At 37.5% G+C, this 24,057-nt stretch overlaps 1 protein-coding gene across 2 annotated transcripts; it reads right to left on the bottom strand.

Annotated features, from left to right (window-relative positions):
- Positions 1–6,452: 6,452 nt before the first annotated feature.
- On the bottom strand, positions 6,453–23,667 carry DRAM1 (DNA damage regulated autophagy modulator 1). Of its 2 annotated transcripts, none has more exons than XM_030478133.1 (7): positions 23,346–23,667; positions 17,983–18,050; positions 16,522–16,664; positions 12,656–12,833; positions 11,543–11,601; positions 10,029–10,121; positions 6,453–7,817 (listed from the first exon to the last, which is right to left on the bottom strand). In XM_030478133.1, exons 1-7 carry the CDS (start codon positions 23,474–23,476, stop codon positions 7,770–7,772), a joined length of 720 nt encoding a protein of 239 aa, XP_030333993.1. In that variant the 5' UTR covers positions 23,477–23,667; the 3' UTR covers positions 6,453–7,769. The 2 variants fall into 2 exon arrangements, with proteins under 2 accessions (XP_030333993.1, XP_030333994.1); XM_030478134.1 differs by lacking the exon at positions 23,346–23,667 and adding an exon at positions 20,640–20,696 and having other exon boundaries at positions 7,712–7,817.
- Positions 23,668–24,057: the final 390 nt, after the last annotated feature.

Here is a 24,057-nt window from a genome sequence, read left to right as displayed (position 1 = left end):
TTTTCAACCCTGTCTTTCTTTAGTTTCCTCTCACTCTCTTTAGTCCTAACATTGTTAAAATATTTTTGCAACCAGAAGGTATTTTTGGAGTGAATATACTGCCATGACTCTCTGTTTTCAATGGCAACGCTCAGTTCTGGCTGCCATAAGCAGACACAAGATGCCATGTAAAACTGCAAGTTGATTTTCAAAAAATCTGATTATATAATGTTGTACCATTCCTTTTGGTTGAAATTCCAGGAAAGTAGCAATAGGGATTTTGTATTGCCTACCCTAAACGGTAAGCATGTTTTAAACTCAGTTCAAAACTAAAAAGCTATGCTAATACAACAATAATATTCAAATTTTAAAACTGTTTGGCAAGAAGGGGCACTGTCGGCTTTACCCTTTGACAGCACTGGCAGTCACCCTTTAAAATCTGCTAGAATACTACAGTTACCTCAAATATTTGGTTTAAACACTTTTAAGCTAACCAGCCATGCCAGGTGTAGGCAGGATCTCAATAGAAAGTTGATTTTGGTGGGCAGTCATGTCAAAGAGCACCCATGACTTACTACCTGTATATATTTAAATTCCCCAGACATCAGATAGAGACCACAAAATGGAGGAAAGTAAGGCTAATTTGTTGAATGTCATGAAGAAAGATGATTTCTGGAACAGAATCATAGAAACCACATCCTAATACTAACATACTAGGAGAGTCATTTGCTAACACAATTTGTGCGAATTGAGTATTAGGTAACACAGAAGGACAGAGGACAAAGGGAGAAATAAGAAATGGCACCATCTCCATGCCCTGAAAACCAAGAGGAAGCCATGCCAATGGAAAGCTTTCATAGTCTTGAGAAAGCAAGTGCTTACTGAAGCCTGGCTCCAGATTCCTCAGCTGTTTCTAAGACTGTTACAGCTACCTGGGGACTTCTCAGATCTTGCTACAGTGCCATGATCTTTACAAACAATAGCTTTTGCACTGAATTTTGAATTAAATACTATTAGAGGCTTAATCAAAACTACATCCTTTTGCAATCTGTGGTATCAGTTCTGATACTTCAGGTCTAAACACTTGAACACTCTATTTCTGTTCAATAAGAAAACAAGTTGGGTTAAAGAAGCAAGAACAGAACAAGTGGAGAGTCTTAGAGCTTGATGTCTCCTTCAAACTGCTTACAGAGAAATGACTTATTTTCTAGATTCTTTCCTGAGGTTATTCTGCTGACTACAGAAGCTATCTAGGAAACGTCCCCAGGCACTATGAACAACATATGCACTTGCTGAGGAGATCAATAAATACCAGCAATTAAAGCCAGTAAAAGGTTTGTAATCTGATTTTAGTTGATATGACATTTCCTTCAAGTGAAGGGTCTTATTTTCTATTGAATTTTAATCTTCAAAGATTAAAGGGCTGTCCATGAGAACAGAGTGACAATTCATCAGAAGAAATTTTTGAACATCACATTTTGTCTTATGATCAAGAGCTACGGCCAAAATAAGTTCTGAGCAGTAAAGATGAGATTTTTACATGTAGTCCTAGTTAAAGTTCAAATCTGTATGAAGTTATATTTAGACCTTTTGAAAGGAAAAAAGTTCTCAAATTACTTTCCTATGAAAAACTATCCTGGGGAAGAGACCAGCAATTGTATAAAACAATATTTATGATAACCCCAAAATAACAGTTTTTCACTTTCCCGGTCACCTAAATGAATTAAATCTAGCACAGATTATTAGGAAAACAAAACAACACAAAATAAAACAAAACAAAAAAACAAAGCCAGTCTAGAAATTCTGAGATATGACAAAGCTTATCTGCATAAGCCCGTTTCAGATAGTTTCATTGAAGCATAGTCAAGGGTTTTGAACCACTTCAGGTTGGGTATTTAAGGAGGAAGCTGGTTGATTTGAACAAAAAAAAAATCATTTGAATTTGTAGTATTGCTCAAGAATTGCATCACCCAGTCACCCATAGACAGTCAGAAAATAGTTCCAGATTCTAGCTAAAATGAACAAAGATAAAGAAGAGCCTTGATGAACAAAGACAGAAGCTAAGGCACATATGTCTCATTTCCAGTGTTATTTCCTTTTTTCCTGGTTAGAATTTCCTTACTCTTTCACAAGACTTTTAAAAATAACTTTAAGCTATTGACTTTTTGTGTGGTTTCCAACTTTGCCAAGCAAAACAACATGAAATAAAACTCTTACTGCAGACAGATGATCTTCTCATACTGACCTGCCTCTCTATGGGTCATTGCACACTTGAGTGACACTGGCTGTGACCACCTTATCAAGCTGATGTTGATCTGTGCTGCCACCACTCTCCATCTTCCCATTGCCACAGCAAAATACTCTTGAATAATTCAAAGGAAAAAAGTCAATGAAAACCATCTAATGTGCTTCAACTATTTGATGCAGCGTAAGAGGAAGGAAAGATAGCTCTTTGCAGGGAGATCTGTCAACTTCTAATATCTCTAGTAGAAGCAGGGCTATAGACAGTCTGTTCCTGCAGATCTCATGATGAAAGTCATGAGAGAAAGTCAAGTTCATAAGAGAAACCATCTTTGAAATGTATCTTCCACATACAATGAATTTTATGGGTGAGTGTTGGGAAAGGAGTCATGTTGTGGAGTAAGAAGGTTCTACCATGTTAAAGATACCTATCAATAACAAAGTATTCATACTTTGTTAAAGCACTTTCTATACTTATATATGTTGTGGTTTAAGCCCAGCCGGTATTCGGAACCACACAGTTGCTCACTCGCTCCCCCCCTTCCTCCTCCCCCCGCTCCCGAAGGGATGGGGAGGAGAATCAGAAGAATGTAACTCCCATGGGTTGAGATAAGAGCAGTCCAGTAACTAAGGTATAATACAAAACCACTACTACTACCACTAATAATAATAATGATAAGGGAAATAACAAGGGGAGAGGTTACAATTGCTCACTACCTGCCGGCTGATACCCAGCCCGACCCGAGCAGTGATCTGGGCCTTCCGGGCAACTCCCCCTGGTTTATATATTGGGCATGACGTGCCATGGTATGGAATACCCCTTTGGCCAGTTTGGGTCAGGTGTCCTGTCTCTGCTTCCCCCTGGCTTCCCCTCCTCCCTGGCAGAGCATGAGACTGAGAAAGTCCTTGATTGGGTTAAACATTACTTAGCAACAACTAAAAACATTGGTGTTATCAGCGTTGTTCCCAGGCTGAAAGTCAAACACACAGCACTCCACCAGCTACTAAGAAGGAGAAAAATGACTGCTATAGCTGAACCCAGGACAATATGTAAAGAAAAAATCCTTGCACCATTTGATGAGAGTTTTTAGAGGAATATCTATGCTCAGTGCGGCTTATTTAAGACCAAAAATGCTGAACTTGTATCATTTCAGGTAAAATGATAGAAGTTCAGAGGCCTGGATTATTGTTGCACTTCACAGAAGACATGCAAAAAATACCTATCCAAGTGTTTAATTAGGCAAGGAGATAACTGAGAACAGTCTTGTTATATGTAAACAAAAGTGGATTTTAGATACAGCAGCTGCCTTGAATTTTTTTTACAACCTGACGTATCACTGTTTCTGAGTGCAACATGGCTACAATTTTGAAATGTTAAAATCTTGTTCTTTGGTCTATACTTTCTTCTGATGACCCATTGAGAACTGACAGAAAGCTATCGAAGATACTGAGTAAAATGCAGCTTCTTTGTAAATAGGGTAGGAAAAACTTCCTAAAGGAAGTGGCTTAATAATGACAACTGAACTGCAGCTTGTGCCAGAGCCAACTTCAGCAAGTGGCTGCTCTGATTTAGAAAAATGAATTTGAATATTGAAGTTGCTATGAAACTACATGTTGCAGTAGCAAAACATATTTACTTAGATTAAGGCAGGAAGGGATGGCAAGGAAACTTAGATCTGACTTGTTTTCCACAAAGGCATAATAAAAGGATCATTTAACTGGGTCTCCAGATGACTATTAAAAATATTTAAAACAACCTACAAAACTTTTGCACTCGCTAGCCTGAACATGGAAAATAAACCCTGATCATGTGGTCTACTAGTGCCATCTATTGTGTACTGGGAAAAATACAGATACCAAATGTACAAGTTGCTTGTTTTCCTTGCAAAATGTGAAAAATACTCTTTCTACATCTCAGTACCAGCTAGAAAACACAGCCAAAGATCATAAAATGACTTCTGTTGTTTATAAGATATAACAATTATTATCATTTATGTTATTACAGCAACATGTAAGACTTTACCCACTACCCAAGCTTCATCATGCCAGTACTGTTTGTGTATGCAACGTAAGGGTCGTATGGGCACATACACAGATGCAGTGAAAGACAGACTCACCTGTGCTAGTTTTAGTCAAAGTGAAAGAAATCTTATAAATTAAAACCTACTGCAATTTCCTTAGGTTATGTCAAATTTCTCCCAAATAAAGGGACATTAGCTCATCTTCCAAGGAAATTAACTTTGTGACTTTGTATTTACAGAGCAGTTTAAAATACCAAGCTCTTGAACATCTTTACAAACTTCATCCTGAAATGTCCAAAACTTACTGACATATGTCACCATAATCCCTCTAGTCTGCTTGAAAGTTTTGCAACCAGTTTTACCACCAAACAATAAACCCCTTGCCAACAAGATTGGTTTATGACTGTCAAAAAAACCATGCTGCTGTCACAGATAAGGCAGTATGCAAACAGAGCAGATCAGAATTAAAAATTTAGAATACCATATGAGAAACACCAAAAGTGCAGTACATGGTGATCACTGGCTGAGCACACACGGGAAAGACCAGTATGAGCAGCAGTGTCCTAAGACAAAGTGGAGTTTAGGTATTTTAAGTCAATTTTCATCCTTGCATGATTTGCAACATGTCTTACATGTGTGATAGAGACCACAGTGGTAGTATTTCCTCAGTACATCAAGCTGCACAACCTAAAAAAAAAAAGAGACTTTGCACTTTCGGAAGGGGTAGAGAAATGATCTAGCATCATTGCTAAAAAGAACAGCAACTGTCACGTGGTTTACTGTAGTTTATGCAAAAGAAGTTTCTCAATCAATCACGATGGGCTGACAAACAGAAAACATCATGCAGATTTGATGGTGAAAACATTTCTCGCTTAGCTCCCACAAAAAAATATCTATTCCTTGTTGCTAAGAAATGTGGAAATATAGGAAAAAGATCCTATTGCAAAGCAACAGAAGTGTACTGTGACATTATCTGTACTAACCTGTAAAGATACTTGGTTGAGAAAAATTGAAGTGTAATTTAACAGAAGTCATCTACAGCTAAAATAGTAAACATTGCTAGAATAAACTTTTTAAGTGCTTTCAACTTGTCAACTCATATTTCAACCAAATAAATAAATAGGATCTTGACTGAAAAGCTGCCTGGATCTAGCAAATAATTGAAGTGTGTTCAATAGTTGTTCACCAAACAAATGAAAAGGTAACAACCTGTTGTCTCAATCTGCCTGCTGATGCATGTCAATGTTTTTAACCAAACAAATTAAATAAAAGGCAAACTGTTGGTGATGCATTCTTTCAGTCATGAATGTAGCTCAGATAAAACCCCATCATAATAAAGCTCAGAAAAATTGGAATTATTTCAGTTGGTAGTTCTTCGGTACTTGAATTAACACATTGATTTCAGCAAACAAGATTATCTTGATTCAGCCACTTTCTCTGGAAAAAAAAAACCTTTATTTTTTTCTTCTCTGTAGGATACTTTAAACATTCTAAAGGTTGGCAGGCTGGATATGTTTTTTTTGAGGAGGACAGAGTACTAAGAGATTAAGTAAGTGTGAACTTGCTTCAGAAGCCTTGTACTGGGATGATGATTAATGTTTTCTTAGTGTTCTCTCACCTTGAAACTTGTGAAACATTGTGGTGGTTTCCTGCCTAAATCAGAACAATACAAATAATCCTTTTCCTGTTTAAATGTAATTTGATTCACTGTAAAAACACACTAACATTAGTGAAGTCTGAACTTCAAGGTTAATATAATTTCTTTTCTCTATGTAAAGGGTTTACTAAATTGGTGAACTGGGATCTGACAATTTGAAATAACAGCTTCAAGCTCCTTATACTTTAGTTTAACAATGCTAGGAATAAAAAGTAATAAAAGTACAATATTCAATGCACTAAGAAATATGGGCTTCTCTTAACATGGCCTTCAGGATAACAAGATGTCACTTTTTGTGGTTATTATAAATTTTCTAGTGAGTTTCTGATCTTCACTTGAAGGAATGAGTGCCCTATGCGGGATACCTAATCAGTAGGTATTTAAAAATCAAACTGATCATGTTAAAAATCAAACTAGATTTGATTTTTAATATGATAACTAAAAACCCCTACAAGATAACCTGAATATTGTATAAAGTAAATCTGTCAGTGAAAAACATTTTTAACTGTTTTTATTTGAAGAACTTCTTACAAAGAAAACACAGACTCTTTAAATAGTGAAACAGCTGAATTTAATACAGTTTAAAATACACATTAAAGGAAATATCAACAGATGACTAGTCTTCAGATACCACTCCCCAAAACGCTTATTTTTTTTATCTTATGGAAAATTAGCAACTGAAGATCATCAATATTTCTGTATAAATTGTGATAGACCATGGTAAATGTAATTTTCAGAGAACTTGATTGATAAGCCAAGTGGTTAGTGCATGAAATGGAGGCAGAGAATCAGTCCACAGAAGACCCTTTTGCCTCCAGATAGTTGTAACACCTGACCTCTCAATTAGTTCTTTTTCAAGACTTTCATTACGGAAGTAAGTTTCTAGCAGTAAATATGCCATATCTTCATTACAGAAGCTATCTAGGATTTCTCTTTTCTTCAGTTTTATGTATAGATAAAACTCATACACATACAACTGAACACCTGAGAACTAGTAGTGCCTCCTCTTGCTTTCCATTTGCTCCCAGTGACTTTTTGTAGGTCCTCTTCATTCTGCCAGTGTAGGTTAAAATATAGCTGGAAAACTTCTGCTTTCTATTAACCAGATTGTAACTAAGGTTTCTCTTTAGTAGATCATGCATTTAGTACATCATAAATTTACTTTCTATTCTCACTTCAGTTTTAAGCTGCCTATGGCCATCAGTGCATAAAGGGAGAAAAGGGGTAGACTTTTACAACACACAGTGCAGTGATAATTAGACAATATTTTTCAAGCAGCATAGTTTAAACTTCTCCCAGGATCTGTACTTGTATACAGTGTCCACTATCAGAAAGATTTAGCATAGCGTTGCCATCTACTATCTGCAATTTCTAGTCTTGAAACAAAGATGCCCAATTCTGCTCACAATTTCCTTCACAGTCCTTGCCAATTAAAAGAATAGGAATTCAGCCTTAGTGTTTTCCATTGTCTTTAGACTTTCCTAACTATTTGCAAAATGTACATTTTCAAGTTTAAAACTAATGTTACCAATCAGACCATAGCAAATGAAAAGGTATGGATACGTCCAAAAGGGAAGAGCTAAGGAGATCAAGTCTTCGAATACTTTCAAGTGCTTCTGCAGATTGCTTCTCTTACAGTATTTTTAATATATCAAAAAGTATAAAAACTACAAAATATCGCAAAAGAAAAAAGTAGCAGGAACATTGCTGCAAGTTTTCAAAATGATTTAGTGGATGCTCTTATAGATGTTGTGGAGTTAATGGCATAGGTTCTTTATACAACTTGATAAAACCCCATCCCTCTGCCACATTTTCTATGAGTAAAAAGAAACCTAAAATATATTCATATATATAAAATATAAGTTTTTCCACTATCGGGGGTCTTCATGTATTTCTGTTGATATCCTTAAAGAAACTCGCTAAAAGAGAAATAAAACAAGGTCAGCTGAAGATAAATTAATTTTACAGTTCTGTAATATAAAGTACAAGGAGAGAAAACAAAAAAATATATTTAAGTGAAATACATATTGTGAAAAATTCTAAAGAAAAGAGAAGGCTTATTTTTCTTAGAGTCTGGTGATTGTTTTTTCTGAATCAATAGTTTGGTTTTCTGTGAGCACTGGCTAGGATAAAAAGAAGATAGAATTTAGATTCTACCTAAAAATTTTTTCTGTCACTGTCAAATATCATCATTGGATTTCATGCTAATTTTTAGTTGTAATTTAGAATGTCTGCATTTCTATTTAGCTTAATTCCATCACTTTCTCTTCTTTATTATGTTCACAATAGTTATATATATAGTTAAACTTCCAATGTTGAACACTTAGGGATCTGTGCTCTGAAGCAGCCTTAGAAACTGATTTAGCTGCTCCAAGGACTACAGCACTGTCTTCAAATATTTATCTCCAAGGGAAGAGTCTGACTTTTGATAGAAGAGATACCATCCTACATGTAGACATCAGAGAATGAGGGACTGGTAATAAGCTCCTCTCTTCCCCCCAGATGGTAAATTTAATGATGCATGCATTTCTGAATAGTGCCTCAATATTTTTGTCAGGTTTGGATGCCTTCAAGATAATGCATTGTATAATTTTGAAGAATTACCTTTTTCCCAAAAGCATTTTGTTCTGCAGAGCCTAGGTCTGTTTTTGTTGGTTTTTTAATATGGGAAAGCCCTAAGGCCATGGTCTATTCAGTACTACCAATGAAAAGTAAACAGGTGTATAAATTTTGCTATCAAGTTAGCAAAATATATGTTAACTCAGAATCCTTAGTTGAAAATTGATTTCTGTATACACTTATGAAAGTTTTGTATAGATTGTATAGAAGTATTAACTACTTCCATGCTGAGCAAGCACATAAGTGAAGAAGCAAGTAAATTAATTACCAAGTTTTACATGATCTAATGTCAAACTTCGGTTTTATGCCAGAGGACTTAGAGGGGTCTCCCTATTTTAATTCCCTTCCCACCTCCACGAATTCATGATATGTTTTCCAGCAATTTATCACAGCACCAATTGGCTCACATACGTGATCTTGATACTTATTTCTAGATTTATGCAAGTGCTTGGATCTAGTTTTCAACTTTCTGGGATTTGTGCAAGGCAATGGTATATGTGAAAGACCTAAGTATGGGGTATGACATCACAGCAATCATAACTGAGTTAGTTCATCTTTGTAATTGTGGTATGAAGCAGCAGTTCTCAGTCTTTTCTACCTTAAGTTCTCTACTCTATTCTTGCAAAGATACAACTACTTTATGGGGAAAACAAACATCCAGCAGTCTGAAAAGGATAAGGAGGCAAAGATCCTAGCAACTACAGTATATCCAGGAGGTTTTGCCCTCAAATCTCCCTAAGGCACCTGTCATGAGCCATGTTTCTTTTATTTTTTTTATTATTTTTTATAAGTTCTTTTGCCAAAGAACTCACACATTGATATTTGCAGCATTGAAACTCCATGAAACACTGCAGCTAGAACACCCTTTGTAAACAAGAGTTAGCAAGGCAAAGCTAACTAAGAAGCTAAGTTCAAGGCATGCCTTTCACAAATTGTATAAAAGTGTTTTCCTTTTAACTTCTAATATTTTCTCTTCCTTAAAGTCAGGCTTGATGCATCACCATGTCCAGCTACCTAAACCACAAGGTTTTTATGCCAATACTTTTCACAAAGTATTTTATATTCTTTGCATTGTGAGGAATGTGTATCAAAATGTGTAATCTTAAAAAAAAAAAGGAAACACCTGTGGTTGAAATGCATTGGATTGTTATGTAAAATCTCTCAGGTAGAAAAAAATGCAGTTTTAGTTGCAGCATTTATTTTGGTATTATGTCACCTTTAGAGGGTCTCTTTCTAAAAAAAGCGTGGTAAATAAGTAGAAGATACTAATTTACTGAATAATTTTTGAGACCAGACACCTATTTAACTGATTTATAAAACTGATTTTTATGTATTAAAACCCAGGGAAAAATATTCATTAGGTAGATAGAAATCAGTTCTGTGACTGATAAAATTTGTTTCTGGATAGCTTTTCTATATCTAGCTGAGATAAAGAATGGTAATTTCTATTGCATTTGTTATCTACAATTCATAGTGCTTCTTAGTCACTGCTAAAATATGTAGATACCAACCTGAAAATCTCTAATGAATGTTAAAAAGAAGAAGACAAAACCAAAGGCCACCGTCCATTCACAGATTGCACTCACAACATGATAGGTATAATCCTGATGGAATAAGACATAAAACCAATTTTCAGATAAAACAGCTAAGCAAAATAACCGTGGAATGCTATAAAAATAGCCATATACTTCTGTAAATTCAACAAATATTCTGTGATTTATAACTCATTGTCCAAATATGCTGTTCTATAAAAGTCAATTCAGATTTAGTTTTTACAGAATGGTAAGTATATTTATCAAAGTTGCATATGTCTAGTGTGAGGCATCCCTGCCTGTGGCAGGGGGGTTGGAACTAGATGATCTTCAGGTCCTTTCCAACCATAACCATTCTATGATTCTATGATTCTATGTTCCATTAAGCAATGCCTTGTGCACCAACATAAAAAATAGTATAAGAAAACTACAATCAACACAAGATCAAAACATAGCTTGAATATAATTTGCACCTGAAAAAAACTAGTTCTTCTGTGAAGGATACCAAAGTGCCCATATTCAAAACTTTTACTCAGAGCCACTGTGTTCAGCAGTACTATTCCTTCCAGTAAATTCTCACAATGTTTTAAAATGGAGGGCTACCCTTGTATGACAGTTCCTAATAAGACCTTTGTTTTTAACTATACCGTCATAGAAAACCTATGTAATATGAAACAAACAGAACGTCGGGTGTTTCTTAACATGCCATCAACAAATATGTCACCTGTTTCAGTAAAAACATTTGCTCGTCCTTGCATCTGAAGTAAAAAACCAAAACAAAACTCAAGAGGTAGATATTACTAAGATTATCTAACTTGTAAAGGTTTATCTCACAGCTGCCTTGCCAGTGTTCAGTTGAGGTACATTTGCGAAGTTTGCTTTTATTAAGCTTTTCCACCAGCATATGCTCTCTGCATTATTCAACCTGATTTTTTAATACCTCGTGAGACAAAGTTTGTCCAAAAAGAAAACTTACCTTTCATACTTGTAATTCTGAGATTACTGAAATAAATTCAAATACCTGATATTGACCTTAGTAAACTTCAGGTCATATCCCAGATGTTTATCACAATGGTAAAGACTATTTAATAAAGAATGGTAAAAAAGCTGAGAGACCAAAGGTTGTAAAAAACCTCCAAAACTTCAGAACCAAATTGGTCCACTTGTGTTTCATGTCTGAAGTTCATTTTCAACAAATGAAACTACAATTTGTTCTTCGAGTAAGTTTCAAATGCTTGGTTAAAATGAAAGTCTAACACTCTGAAGATTGACCCTTCCATGATAAGTTTTCTTACCCAAACCATAGAGAGTTTTCTACTGAAGAGATAACTGGAAACCATTCCATCAATCAGTGACATTTCACAAATCTGTTCACGATGATGTACTATCTAAAGTCTATGAAGTGTTTTTAGTGCTATACACTTTTAGATAAACATAACAGCCTACCCAAATAATATGATACAGGGTAAGCTGGCTACTTAATGAGATTTTACCTTTTCATCTGGAGTCCAATCAATTTTTGTCACAGAAATTTTTGAAGCAAACACAATCACTGGGAAAAACACAGTGTAAAGGAGACTATAAAAGTTTCGTGAGTAATTGAAAATGTCTGGTAAAAAAAAAAAAAAAAGACCCCATCTCCCTCTTCTGTAACACAGGATCCTGAACAACCAGAATATGAAATAAAAGTATTAAGAACACAAATAAATGAAACACATCATTGAGAAGTAACCGATAACAGCATTCAAAACAAATTTCTGCACAAATATGGGTTTCTGTGGGTTCTTCCGAAGTACAGAGAGTAAGGGGAGACACTCCAAAACCTAGATCTGATTCAGGACTGAGAACTGTGAGGGCAGAGTCCTGCATTGCTGGAAAAGGAACCATGTTGTCTTCCATTGGTCCACAACAGGTGCCTTGATATATTTGTACAACTTTCAGGACCAGGACCCTCTCTAAAAGTACTTTCACAGCTGCTGAAACCAAAAGCAGGCAGCAGCTGGCTGGCTGAGGGGCTGATCTGCTGCGACAACTTTTCAACATTGGCAGATCACCTAAAGACCAATAAAATCAATGGGATGACTCTAATTTCAGCGGGCTGTGAGAAAAGCCAGTAAGTGTATTGAATGTGTCTCTAGGGGAGACATCTAATGAAGCCAAGCTCAAACCATTATGATTAAAAGCATCTGCTTAGGCTTGACGGAAATCTTGCGTATGCCACTATATTTTTTACATGTCTATGTGTTAGGTTCACATTAGAAGCAGCGCCCCCCTTTTGCAAACCTTTCTCTGTACTGTCCTTCAAATGAAGGAGGTTGGAAAGTTCGTCTAGCTTTATTATTGCATAATCTTATGAAGAACACCGAGGCATTTGATTTAGATATACCACCGAAAAAAGACAGACAGCTTTTCAGAAGACCCTGAGACTCATCTTTATGCTATTAACGGTGTCTCAACATGTTATATGCATTATTATAGCAGAAATATTAGAGAGCCCTAAACAGAGATTGTAACCTCATTTTCATCTTTTATCAGCAATGGTTAAACTTAAAAGGAAGATCATGAATGCATAAAGGGAAAACTGTGGGATACACCATAAAGGATACTGGGAATGAAAGCAATACATGATATTACAGATATGGCCATCCTTATGTGACACACAAAGTAAGTGTTCCATTGTGGACAGGACTTGTAAGAGATTATAGACTGAAGGGTAATGTATACAACACCCGAGCCAAATGCCACCAAAGCTCCTATGTCATGGACACTGGGAACAGACAGCTCCTGGAAAGAAAATCAGTGCAATGATTAGCTGCTACTATTTGTACAGTGGTAAGAATCAATGAGCCCTAAGAAGATGGTAGCCACATTATGCTGAGCATGTACAAGCAGTGGGAAACAGTCCCTTCTCCCAACAGTCTACAAAGGGAAGATGAAAGAAAAATCCATTTTAGTGCTGTTGAACAGTTGGTCTAGTGCTAATTAATGTTTCCACAAACAGAAACTGGCTTGTGTTTTTCCCCTGTACTCTGCCAAAGATTTTCATCCTTTTGCATTGAAAGGCTAATCTGCATTTGTGTGGCCACACTCTACCTAACGGTAAAGTTTCATGGAAGCTGTTCTAAATAGTGACTGCTATAGGTCCATCCCTTACCCTCCAGTGGCCAGCCACAAGGCTCCAGGAAAAAAGTCGGCAGAAAATTAGTTATATATATATTTTTAAAAAGTGTTAGCTAAAATAAACTCTTAATATGAAAGTCTCACACTGTCAGTCTCAAATTATTCAGCCTTCTTACTCTTCCCCGTATCATCAGCCACTTTTGCTCAGGTTCCTCAACACATGAAAGGTGTATACAATTCCAGTATCACTGTATGTGGCCTATCACTTCGTAATACCCTACCAATGGAAGGTTTGCTCCTTTAAAAACAAAACCACAAACCACTCAGTACTCTGTAGAATATCTAGCAACAAAACAGATGATGATTTCAGAGAATTTATTGTATTCTATAAATGTTTCAAAAAATTACAGAGTTGTGCTACCTTGGAATCCAGTATCAGACAGGTAAATTAGCTTTAAAGCTCGTTTCTGTCACCTAACATATTCTATGGTCTGACCTACTACAGTTCTATTTTAACGATTAATGAAAACCTATCTATATCCTTTCATTACCTATTTTAATATCTTTCCTGCCTGGAGGCCGCTGTTTTCTGTGTCTCGTGATGGTGATTATGTTCACATGCTCTTTTAAACTCTTTTTTCCCATGCTTTTCTTTCTACTCATTCACTTCTATCTCTCTGTGATGTATTAAGTTCTGTCAGATTTTAAAGCATGTTCCTCATACAGGTATTTAAGTGACATTTCATCTATATTTGCATTTTCTTCTCCTCTGTTCCACTTTTTGCCTTCCATATAGGAATGACATGATTTGGTATGGAAAGCGTTAAGCAAGTACAACTGTTGGCTTTTGCATTTAGCCCCATACACATTATACAGAGCTTTTCTACATGGTCTTGCACCCATGAAACTGCTACAGCTTCCCTAAAAAGACCATCACACTCGACCCCTGTAGAACCTGGGAAATGTTGCTACTTCTGCTATGGTAAGCCTCCTAAGCTTTCTAGTCAAAGACAAGAAGATATCTCTTTAATCACATGTAATGTTAAACAGGCAAAACCAGACTTGCTAAGACCTGGGTTTTTGCTTTGCCTTGTTCATTAAGGACTACTGGATTTTTCCTTCCTTATCCAATTATCTTCTTAAAGCTAACTCTCCACTGTCTTTCGTGTCTGTATTTCAAGCATTGTGTTATTTAGAAGAGAGAACAAACACCTTATTCATGACCATTACTTCTTTTCTCAGAAACTCCTTTACTTTTAGAGGACGCACTACTAGTGTTTTCTCTCACCTCCTTTCTCACTTTTGCTAACTGCTCTGAGACCAATACCATTAACCCCCCACGCTACATACCATACCTTAGCCTGAAACAAAAAGGGTGAAAAAAATTCTTTACAATTAATTATGCTACTTGAAAGACTCAGCATAAGTGGCACTAGATTTGAGTAAATAAAAGCAAACCTTAAATATTTCCAGTATAATTTCACACTGAAACCTTTTTATCAAACTAGATATTCTCTTTTGGGGAAACAGAAAATGAATTGATGCCAAATAGTGTCAATCAGCTCCACTACAGTACTCAGGTATGGTGTTAGCCCACCTGCTGAGGAAAAGTAAGTGTTAAGAAACAAACAGATAGTGCACATGAATGTGAATTTTCTGAACAACCCATTTAGATGGACTAGACTGAATGCTAAAGAAATAACTTGTAATTCCAGCTTTGCTTTGCTTTGGTCTCCTTATGTGAAACAAACACCTGATTTTGAGCAAATCTCACAGCCTCTTCATGTCTCAATTATTCTAATGGTAAATGGAAACACCTGTTTCCTAGGTATACACGATACACTTCAAAGACTTGCAGCCATCATTTCAGTTTTCCTGGGTAATTAAGAATGCTCAAAAATCTGCTAGACTGGGTTCTTAGATTAGATCCTTACTGTGTTCTGAACCCTTCCTGCAAACTGCACTTAACATGGAAAGTGAGGTCAGAATAGAGTAAAGAAAAATTAGGTGAAGAAGGAGTTTATGAACAGGCAATGAGAGACAATAGAGATAAGAACCAATGCTAAACTGGAAACTGAAAACTTTAGGATCAAAGTTACTGCTTCTCTGAGCCTCCCAAGTTATTTTGCATCCTTGATTTGTCTTTTCCTTATTGAAGCTGGGTTTGTTTTCTATTTCAGTCAAGCAACACTGTTCCCCACTATCTAAATTCTTTTGTGACACATCTAAATCTAAAATCTGATCAATAAGAGTATAGATATTTAAAAGTAGAATTGCATGTTTAGGATAGACTGTAGTGCCTGTAGTGTTTGCAATTCACAGTCACTGCATGGAAGTACAACTAAAAAGAACAAGATATCAGTCCAAGGCAGTTTTTTGCCTGAGAATACCATGTCGATTACATGCGAAATTGTATTGGCTGCTGAAGCCCTGACAATTTTTATCTTTTATTTCGCCACATGTTTCCTAGTCACTATATGAGCACAACAGTATTTACCAAAATGTTCCCCAAAGTAGGCCATCCTTTCAAAGAAAAAGTTCATCTGCTTCCACAGATTTAAAGGCAGTATCTCAAACTATCTACCAATTAAACTTGACTTGATTCTCAGCTAAAGTTTGGAGAGCAAGTGTCCTAATACTTTTTTGTGTTAAAATGTACCCTATTACACGCTTCCTTACTAGAAAAGGTGAAAAGAATTCAATAAACTTTTCAATATTTTTCCTCTCTATTGAATGTTCTTTCAGACACTGTGGGCTGGACTTCTTTGATTTATAATGAGATGTCTTATCCTTTCTGGTATTGTAACTGGTAATTCTACATGTCTCTATCAAACAACTTAACATATTGTTATGCCATCTCCTACAGACTCAAAACAATGGGCAAATACTGTGCTCAATGTTCTAACCTGTCGGATAAGTCTGGTTTATTCTGTAGAAAATGCTGGCAGTTTGCAGCTAAAAATACAGGTTCTTTTGCTAGTCTGATTTATTCTAACCTGACTGTAAGCAAACTAAACTGCGAATAGCAAAGCTTTTTACAGTAAGATTTTCATAGTAAAAATTACAGCAAAGCATCTATATTAGTTGATTTCTAGTGCAGACATGTTACAAGACAAGCACACAGAAACTCCTCTACTAACATAACTGTACAAGCAAAAAATCTAGTATATAGGGAGAAAGCAAAGCTCTCTTTTTAAAGCTAGTGAATACAGGCATGAGCAAGAAAAACATTCTTACTCCATTTGCCAAGTATCCACACTGCGATAATGTTAGGTACTCTTATCTATTTGATTTTTTTTGAACTGGTAAAACAAATTTCATTTCATTTATGATATGAAATCTATGGTCATACCTGAAAAGTTGCAACTATGCCCATTCCAGTACAGCCCATCAATCCAATGCATAGTGAAAACATGTTGCATGAAGACCTAATAAAGTGCGATGACTCATTTTGCTTCTCTATTAATAAATATCTGATGCACATTGTAATTACACCTGAAAAACAAAAATTATGTATTTTTTTCAATGATGATGTATTGCTTACATTTTAACAACTTGCCCTGTAACACATTAGCATACAGAAAATAATACTGCCTTTAACTCTGCTGGGATGAAGAAGAAAGGTAGTGAATTTCAGATATATTATTTCAGATAGAACCGTCTTAACATCTTAGTCTTAACTTCACACATTAATGCTATCTAGAAATAACTGCACACCACTTCAAGCAAAACAGTAATATAAATCCCATTCTCCTGTGCATTTTAGGCACAGAGGCATTGGCATTCCACATTAGGAATAGATGTTACAGGGAAACGAACCATAAACTGGAAGTAGGGGATTTATTCTGATCCTTATAATGGATGCTTGGATGAATTAATACATTTTTGTGGAGTGTAAATAGGAAAAAACATAACTAGCTGTGTATCCAGAAAATATTTTCAAAGCTTTGAGGCCAACTCTGGCTGCTCTTTAGTATAACAGTGTCCCCAAACCAACACACAAAGATTTTATTCCAGCCTATGTGACCCCAATATGCAGTTCACTCCTGACAAACAAACACCTCTCCTGAATTAGAAGATCGTGGTTGATCAGGATATAGTAAGGTGGAGACTGTATTCCATAGTTCAATAGCACAGAACAGAGTTTCAGTTTATTTACAGCTGGAAAAATAAGTCACATGACTTTGTCCAGGTGCTGTAAGGTTATATGAAACGCACCAAGATAGCGTGACTCAATGAGGCTCTTAGAAAAGGTAAAATATGTGATTTTTTCCTTTGCATGAAGGCCATCATGGACTAAATGTATACAGAGGCACACAGCTCTTGATCCTCCATCCCCTAGAAGTGAATAGAAAATGCCAAACTTCCTGATTCAAGGCCAGCAGACATTTAGTAAAGGAGTATGCATCTTGCAGAGGAAACCAGGTGTTGCTTCAACAGTGTTCTTCCCTTTGCTGCAGAATCCTAAAATCAAATGTCTTCCTACACCAAAAATACAGTTTTTGCCAAGTAATTATACCATTCTGCTTCCACTTTTTACTTCCAGATGCACCAACTACTTTGCGCAGATGAGGTGCTCTTCAGATACAGGAGTGCCTCTAAGCCTTCACTTACTGACTTTAAGGACCTGGTCCTCTAGATACTACTTCCATCTACCTGGTACTACCATTTGACTGTGGAGTAGTCTTTCTGCAGAATATTGTATGGAGGAGTAGTTTTTTCTGCAGAATATTGTATGGACTGCAATGCAGAGAGACAGTTTTTTCTAGTTTTCGTTTCTTTGCTATGTTCAAACCAAGTACCTTATACATACCTAAAAGTGCTGAAATATTAATCATAAAACCAAAGATACCGCTCTCTGGAGGTTTAGTTCCAGTATCACTAAAGCAGGGAGAGAAAGAAATTAAAAGTTAATGGTGGTCTGTGAAACATAAATGAGATGTACACATGAAACCCCAAGAGAAATGTAGCTTGTGTGAAGTGCTGCTATATGTGCAAGACATTTAAACATTTGGAACAACTGGAATGTCATCTGCTGCACACTTAAGCTCCATTTGCAATATTGAATCTTTCTTTTTAGAAATAAATCATCTTTTTAGAGCATACTATTTGAACTGTATTTCTTCTTTCTTTGTATGCAATATTCAGAGATGAGACAGAGCGACACTTTACTCATTAATGACATAAATGATCACATAAATGACATTTCAGAAATGACATTTCTTTTATCTACCAAATTAATGCTGTGATAGAGTAAAACATAGCTAATGGCATTCAGTATTCTAAGATGTGAGAAAATTTGGCTTAATTTCCTGATTTGATTGAAAGGGCTATAGTCCGGGAGAATAATTGCATTCCAATGCTTGGGAACGTTCCTAGGCACTGTTTAATTTACTAATGTAGGCACAGCTTAAGAGTACTTTAAGCCCAAGGTGTTGTAAGTCTCTTCTGCTGAAGCAATTCACCTTTATAGGGATTAATTAGACATTCACTGGGACAGACGAATGGAGCATGCGAGTGAGAATATCTACAGAATTTACACACATACACACATATGAAAAACATGATATATACAAGATATATGCTATGTAGAAAATGGAGTACCTTCATCATAGAATCCTCTTCCCTCTTTTCCCTACATATGTGACATCACCTATCCCGAAGAATGCCCCTTCCTGGCAGGAAGGATATAATCCTAGGAGAACATTCCCTCAAGCAGGACCCTTATATAAAGTGAGTGCTCCAATGAAAGAAGAATACTGAGATGCCATTACCTGTTTTGTTTAATGTACAACCAGTTGATATCTACTTGATCAGTCTGTGTTGGTCAAGCCAATGGAAAACAAGTAGCTCAGAAACCTTTACATAATTTGGGTGTGAGCTGAGTTTTCAGTTACTCAGCAGTACCAAGAGGCATGACTGTGTGTGCAAACAGAAGCACCTAAGGAACTCTACAGCCAGAAACATAAACACGTAAGGATTTTAGCTAACATCAAAGTTCAGTAGAAACTAAGCAAAGATTCTGAGGAACAAACTTTCACTTAGGCGTATGATGGGACAAGTAGGTACTAGCTAGAATTTTTTTTTTTTACGCAATTCAAGATGAATACTCTTCATTCTAACAGTGAGGCTGCATTATTAGTTTTCCGTGCTAAACTTCTGAACCTGCCACTGAGTGCAGCCAAAATGACAGATGCTCAGCATGAATGCCTGTGCTCTTAACACCCAAACGAGAAAGCACTCTCTACATAAGCAGTCATTCGTAAAGACTTTGACAGTTTTGTTAAATGCAAGCCAGAAGAGTACGACCATAACAAAAGATATATTGTTTTAGAAAGTAATATTTGCTCTGAAACGCCTTCTATATTACAGAAGCATTTGTGTAATTAGTTGCTAAGGTGATTTATCTAGAATGGGAGGAAGCTTAAGGTGAAGGGAGAATACTTTTCTATGCAAAGACCGCAAAAAATAGAGACAAAACTCAGGTTTGATTTTTGGTATTTTGGGGGACTTAGGGGGGAGTTCATTGTTGTTGTTTGTGGTGGGGGGTTTTTTCAGTAGATTGTTTCCAAATTCTCAGACAGCAAAAGCCTGGACCAGACTTATAGAAAGTTTTTACAACTTTTCAGGCATTAAGAATCCCTATTCATCTGTATTTTTTTGTTGTAATGCTTTCCAAAACTTGCTCCAGCTTGTACTCTGTATTAGTCTTGTTTCTCTTTGATAGTGGAATCAATGAAAACAGTACAGTAAATTTTTAATTTTTTTTTTTGACATTTAAAATCATCTTAATCCATGCTTCATTTAGCCCATTTTATAACCTTGAACTTCACATCTTACCCACATGTTTCGGGAATGCTTTCATAAATGCAACAAAGGACTCTATTCAAAAAGTGGTCAACTTGTGACAATTTTGAAGGACTTTTTCAAACCAGCAACTGCTCTATGCTAAGTACCAGACTGTAATCACTTCAAAGCTTTTGAAGGACTTTAGGTGAGAAGAGAATGAAATCAGCACATGCAAAGAAAGCCATTTGAATTTCTTGGAACATTTCACATCGTAAGAGCAATCCAAATAACCTGAAATTGCACTGAACTCCATTAATTTTTCAATTAAAGCATTTCTCAAGCTGAATAAAGTTTATAGGTGAGTTTTGCTATTGTTTATTTTCAAACTCAATAATCTTAGATGTATGCTTTCAAGAAACTTCAAACCAAGAATACTATATCATATCTACAATGTATTTATGAAGTCCTGCACTGCTGTAACTGACACAATCTTTTTAATGCCATATTTTCCACTATAAAAATCCCTGAAGCTAAGTGAAGACCTAGGTATATTTTTGTTTTGCTTCTGGTCTGCTGCTTTGGAAAAAAAGAAAATAAAAAAGTATTTGTGACAGTTACTTTCTTTCATGAAAAAGAAAAAAGCAAATGGCACCTATGAAAAAAAAACATGTGCTCACTTACTTGCTATGTTGCATAGGTGAGCACAACCACTATGGAAAAGAGGAGGAACCTTGTAAGAACATGACAGCATTTGTGTCACCATCTCATGTAGCAGAATTCTACAGACAAACAGTCCTCTGAAGAGTGGAAAGACAAGAAGTCAAAAGAGATAGGGAATAAATACTTCAGGGACAAAAGACTCATCACCATCAAATTTTCTTCATAGCCATCATAAACTATTTCTCTCCAAACTGAAGTCCCAACTTTTTAAAGCAGGAGGATTAAATTCTGCCTGCGGGGATTCTGATCCTGAGGTACCAACTGGCAGCAGATACCTGAAGGAAAATTCCCTTACTCTTTTGCTGAGAATTCAAATCACCAAACAGCCACCCGAGTACATCCAAATCAGTTTGGATTGTGAGCAGTATGAGCAAAAGGACTAATCTGGTCATAACCTGACCATTTTTTATGCCTCAGCTGCTAGAAAACACAAAATCAGATTCATTTTTATCTACCCAGAAATATATTTGTGTGGCTTACTTGATGAGACATTAGCATAGTTTCAACAACAAATTTTGAAGTGGTCTTTCTCTCACTGTGACAGCTCTTACATGGTAAACAAATAAAATTAACAAATTACCTCAAGGCATACAATGGTTACTTGAGGAATGCAAATAAGAATTACAGAAACTTTGAACTAAAATTTGTCAATATCTTTCTCCTTTGTGTAACTGGAATTTCCCCATACAAGCTCTAGTTAATTTTTATAGTTTATTTTAAGATATTGCACAACCGAAATGTTGCAACATTCTTCCTCTTTCTTTATTATCACTCTTAAGTTTCACTAAATCACATTCTTAATCCCATGATTCAGCTTCTTAGGCTAAATCAATGACCTGCACAATAAGGATATGAACTACAGAATGACTATTGGCCTGAGTACTCTAGAAGGAATCATCGTATTTCTCCCAAGTGCACCTTCAACGAAGATTATATACTTAGACAATGTGGCTTTAGAATTATTACAGATTGTTCACAATACAGTCAATGAATTCCCTTAGTCCAAATGTTGTGTTAAAAGGATGTAAAATAAACAAGACATTCATCTTTTAAAAAACTTTACTAGCAAATGCAGAGGGCCTGAAATGTGAGTGGGTTATTGGTTGTTGTTTGTTTGGGTTTTTTTTAATGACTGACACAGCCTCATATATCTTGGGGGTTTTCAGGGTATATGGACATTTATTGTGATTCCTTATTTAAAGTGTAAGAATGATTTTTTCAGTGAGATGTTCTGTTAGAGTTATATAACGAAGGCAGCTGTGATACATTCATCAGAGCTATACAGCTGTGACTTATAGGTTTGGTCTACTCTTTACATAGAATAACACAACTGAAATATCTGGCCTGTCAAAAACTTGACTGCAAACACAATTATACCAAGAAACCCCATCCTATTCTCTCATATATTTTATTTAAGGACATGGCTTTAAATAAGAAACATCATTTGTCAAATTTCTTATTACAGGACCTCAAAATCCTTCTGAGCACAAACCACGTGCTGAGCATGGGCACAGTTATATCAAATGGTTTCTTTTTCTTGGTTATAATGAATAAATTACACTGGTTACAAGCACTTTCGTGTCAGTGAAACTGTGCATGTAATCAAGGAAGAGCATGAGTATAACCACAATTTTTAAGGCAGTAGGGTATTTGTGTATGTACAAGAAAAAGGCTTTCCAAGAGCTGAGTCCAGATTTGGGCAGATAATCTTAAAAAGCTTTGCTAACATAAGCATGAAGCCCAATTTTCTTTGGCTCAACTTGAATTGAAGCCCGATTTTCTTGTGGGTTGCAGTGTCATTTGCACCGTCTCACTTGCTTAGGATGGCAGACCCTAATTTTCAATCAAATTTATGTATATACACAAATCAGGTTAGCAATCTTCTGAAATAATGTACATTCATAAAGCCTTTCAAGGAATTAGGTCTAGATATATCTTGAAAGATGTAATTTAAAGTCTATTTTAGATCTTCTACATATCAAACACCACTTTCGGATTTCCGGTTTACCTTTAATCTATTAAGAACTGAGTAGTTAGTGATTTCACAGCTCAGATTTAAATGTTAATAACAGCAATGTATGAATAATGGTTTATATAGAATTGTGCTTAAATGACTAACTTTATAGAAAGGAGATGCCAGTCATCTCTCAGAGAGCCTTTTACACTCATTGTTCCTATGCTGAAATTTTAAAGATGCATTTTTGTGGGGGTGTATGTCCCCCACAAAAGCTATTGTAGGGTTTCGAGTCCTGCCACCATCTTTGGCCCAGTTCCGGAGTTACACAAACAAAACTACATTTCCACCATTTCCTTAAGTTTTGCTAGAATCGGGACTGCAGTACACTTTGGCTCCAGCAGAACACTGTTTCAGGTCCCTTCTACCACATCCATCAGCGTTCGGGTCCTGCTGCTCTCAGAGAGGCCCGGGTGATGGAGATGTGATGGGTGACAGGCGCGCACAGCACAGCGGGTCCCTGCTCTGCCACCCTTCCTCTGCCGCCGCTGCATCTCTTTCTCCGGAGAGCCCCACAGCCGCGCTGCGGGGGAAAGGAGCCGCGGAGCCGGCGGTGCGGCGGCCCCCTCGGACTCTCCACGCTGAGCCGCCGCCTCACAGCCCGGGCATCCGCCGCGGCACCTCGCCCGCTCCCACGGCCGCCCCAGCCTCACCTGATGTAGGGGACGAGAGGCTCGACGTGCCCCGCCAGCACGGCGACCACATAGGAGGTGATAAAGGCGGCCGAGGACCAGCTGACGAGCAGAGCGGGGACGAAAGCCACGCCGGGCATGCAGCACAGCATCGCCGGCGGCTGTCCTGCCCGGGACACCTGGGGCTGGGGCGGGAGCGCCCGGCCGGGCTCCGTGGCAGAGCCCTGAAGTGACGGACCGTGCCCGGGGACTTGCAGGACGCATGCACACGCACACACGCGGCCGGTTCCCACACGTGTCTCACCCGCCAGGCAGCGGCGCTGCCACCTCCACCGGCGCGGGGATCCCCCGCCGCCCGCAGCCTTCCCTTCGCTTTCGCTTCTCCTCAGCGCTCCGCCGGCGGGCAGCGCCCGCCACGCCCGCCGCGGCTAACGCCAACGACTAACGGCCCCGTCGGCTCGCCTGTAGCCGCACCTCGAACCGCTTCTGTTGGACGACGGAAAGTCTCCCCGCAGCCGCGGCCCCGGCCCCCGGCGGGCTCGGTCGCTGCCGGCTCTCGGGGCCGCACACGCCCCCATCGGGAAGTGCTCGGCAGGGTCATCGCGGGTTCCCGGCGGCTTGTGCGTTCACACTCATCTTTCAAAGAAGGAGGGCTGAAAATGCAGGCCAGTGCTTGCGTTTATCGCTGCGGGCTTCGCAGCTTGTGCTCGCTGCGAGGCCACCTGCGCTGGGG

The sequence above is a fragment of the Strigops habroptila genome, chromosome 3 (assembly GCF_004027225.2).
Source record: "Strigops habroptila isolate Jane chromosome 3, bStrHab1.2.pri, whole genome shotgun sequence".
In the NCBI taxonomy this organism is placed as follows: domain Eukaryota; kingdom Metazoa; phylum Chordata; class Aves; order Psittaciformes; family Psittacidae; genus Strigops; species Strigops habroptila.
The sequence above is the reverse complement of the archived record's forward strand: the minus strand, read 5'-3'. Positions and strand labels throughout refer to the sequence as shown.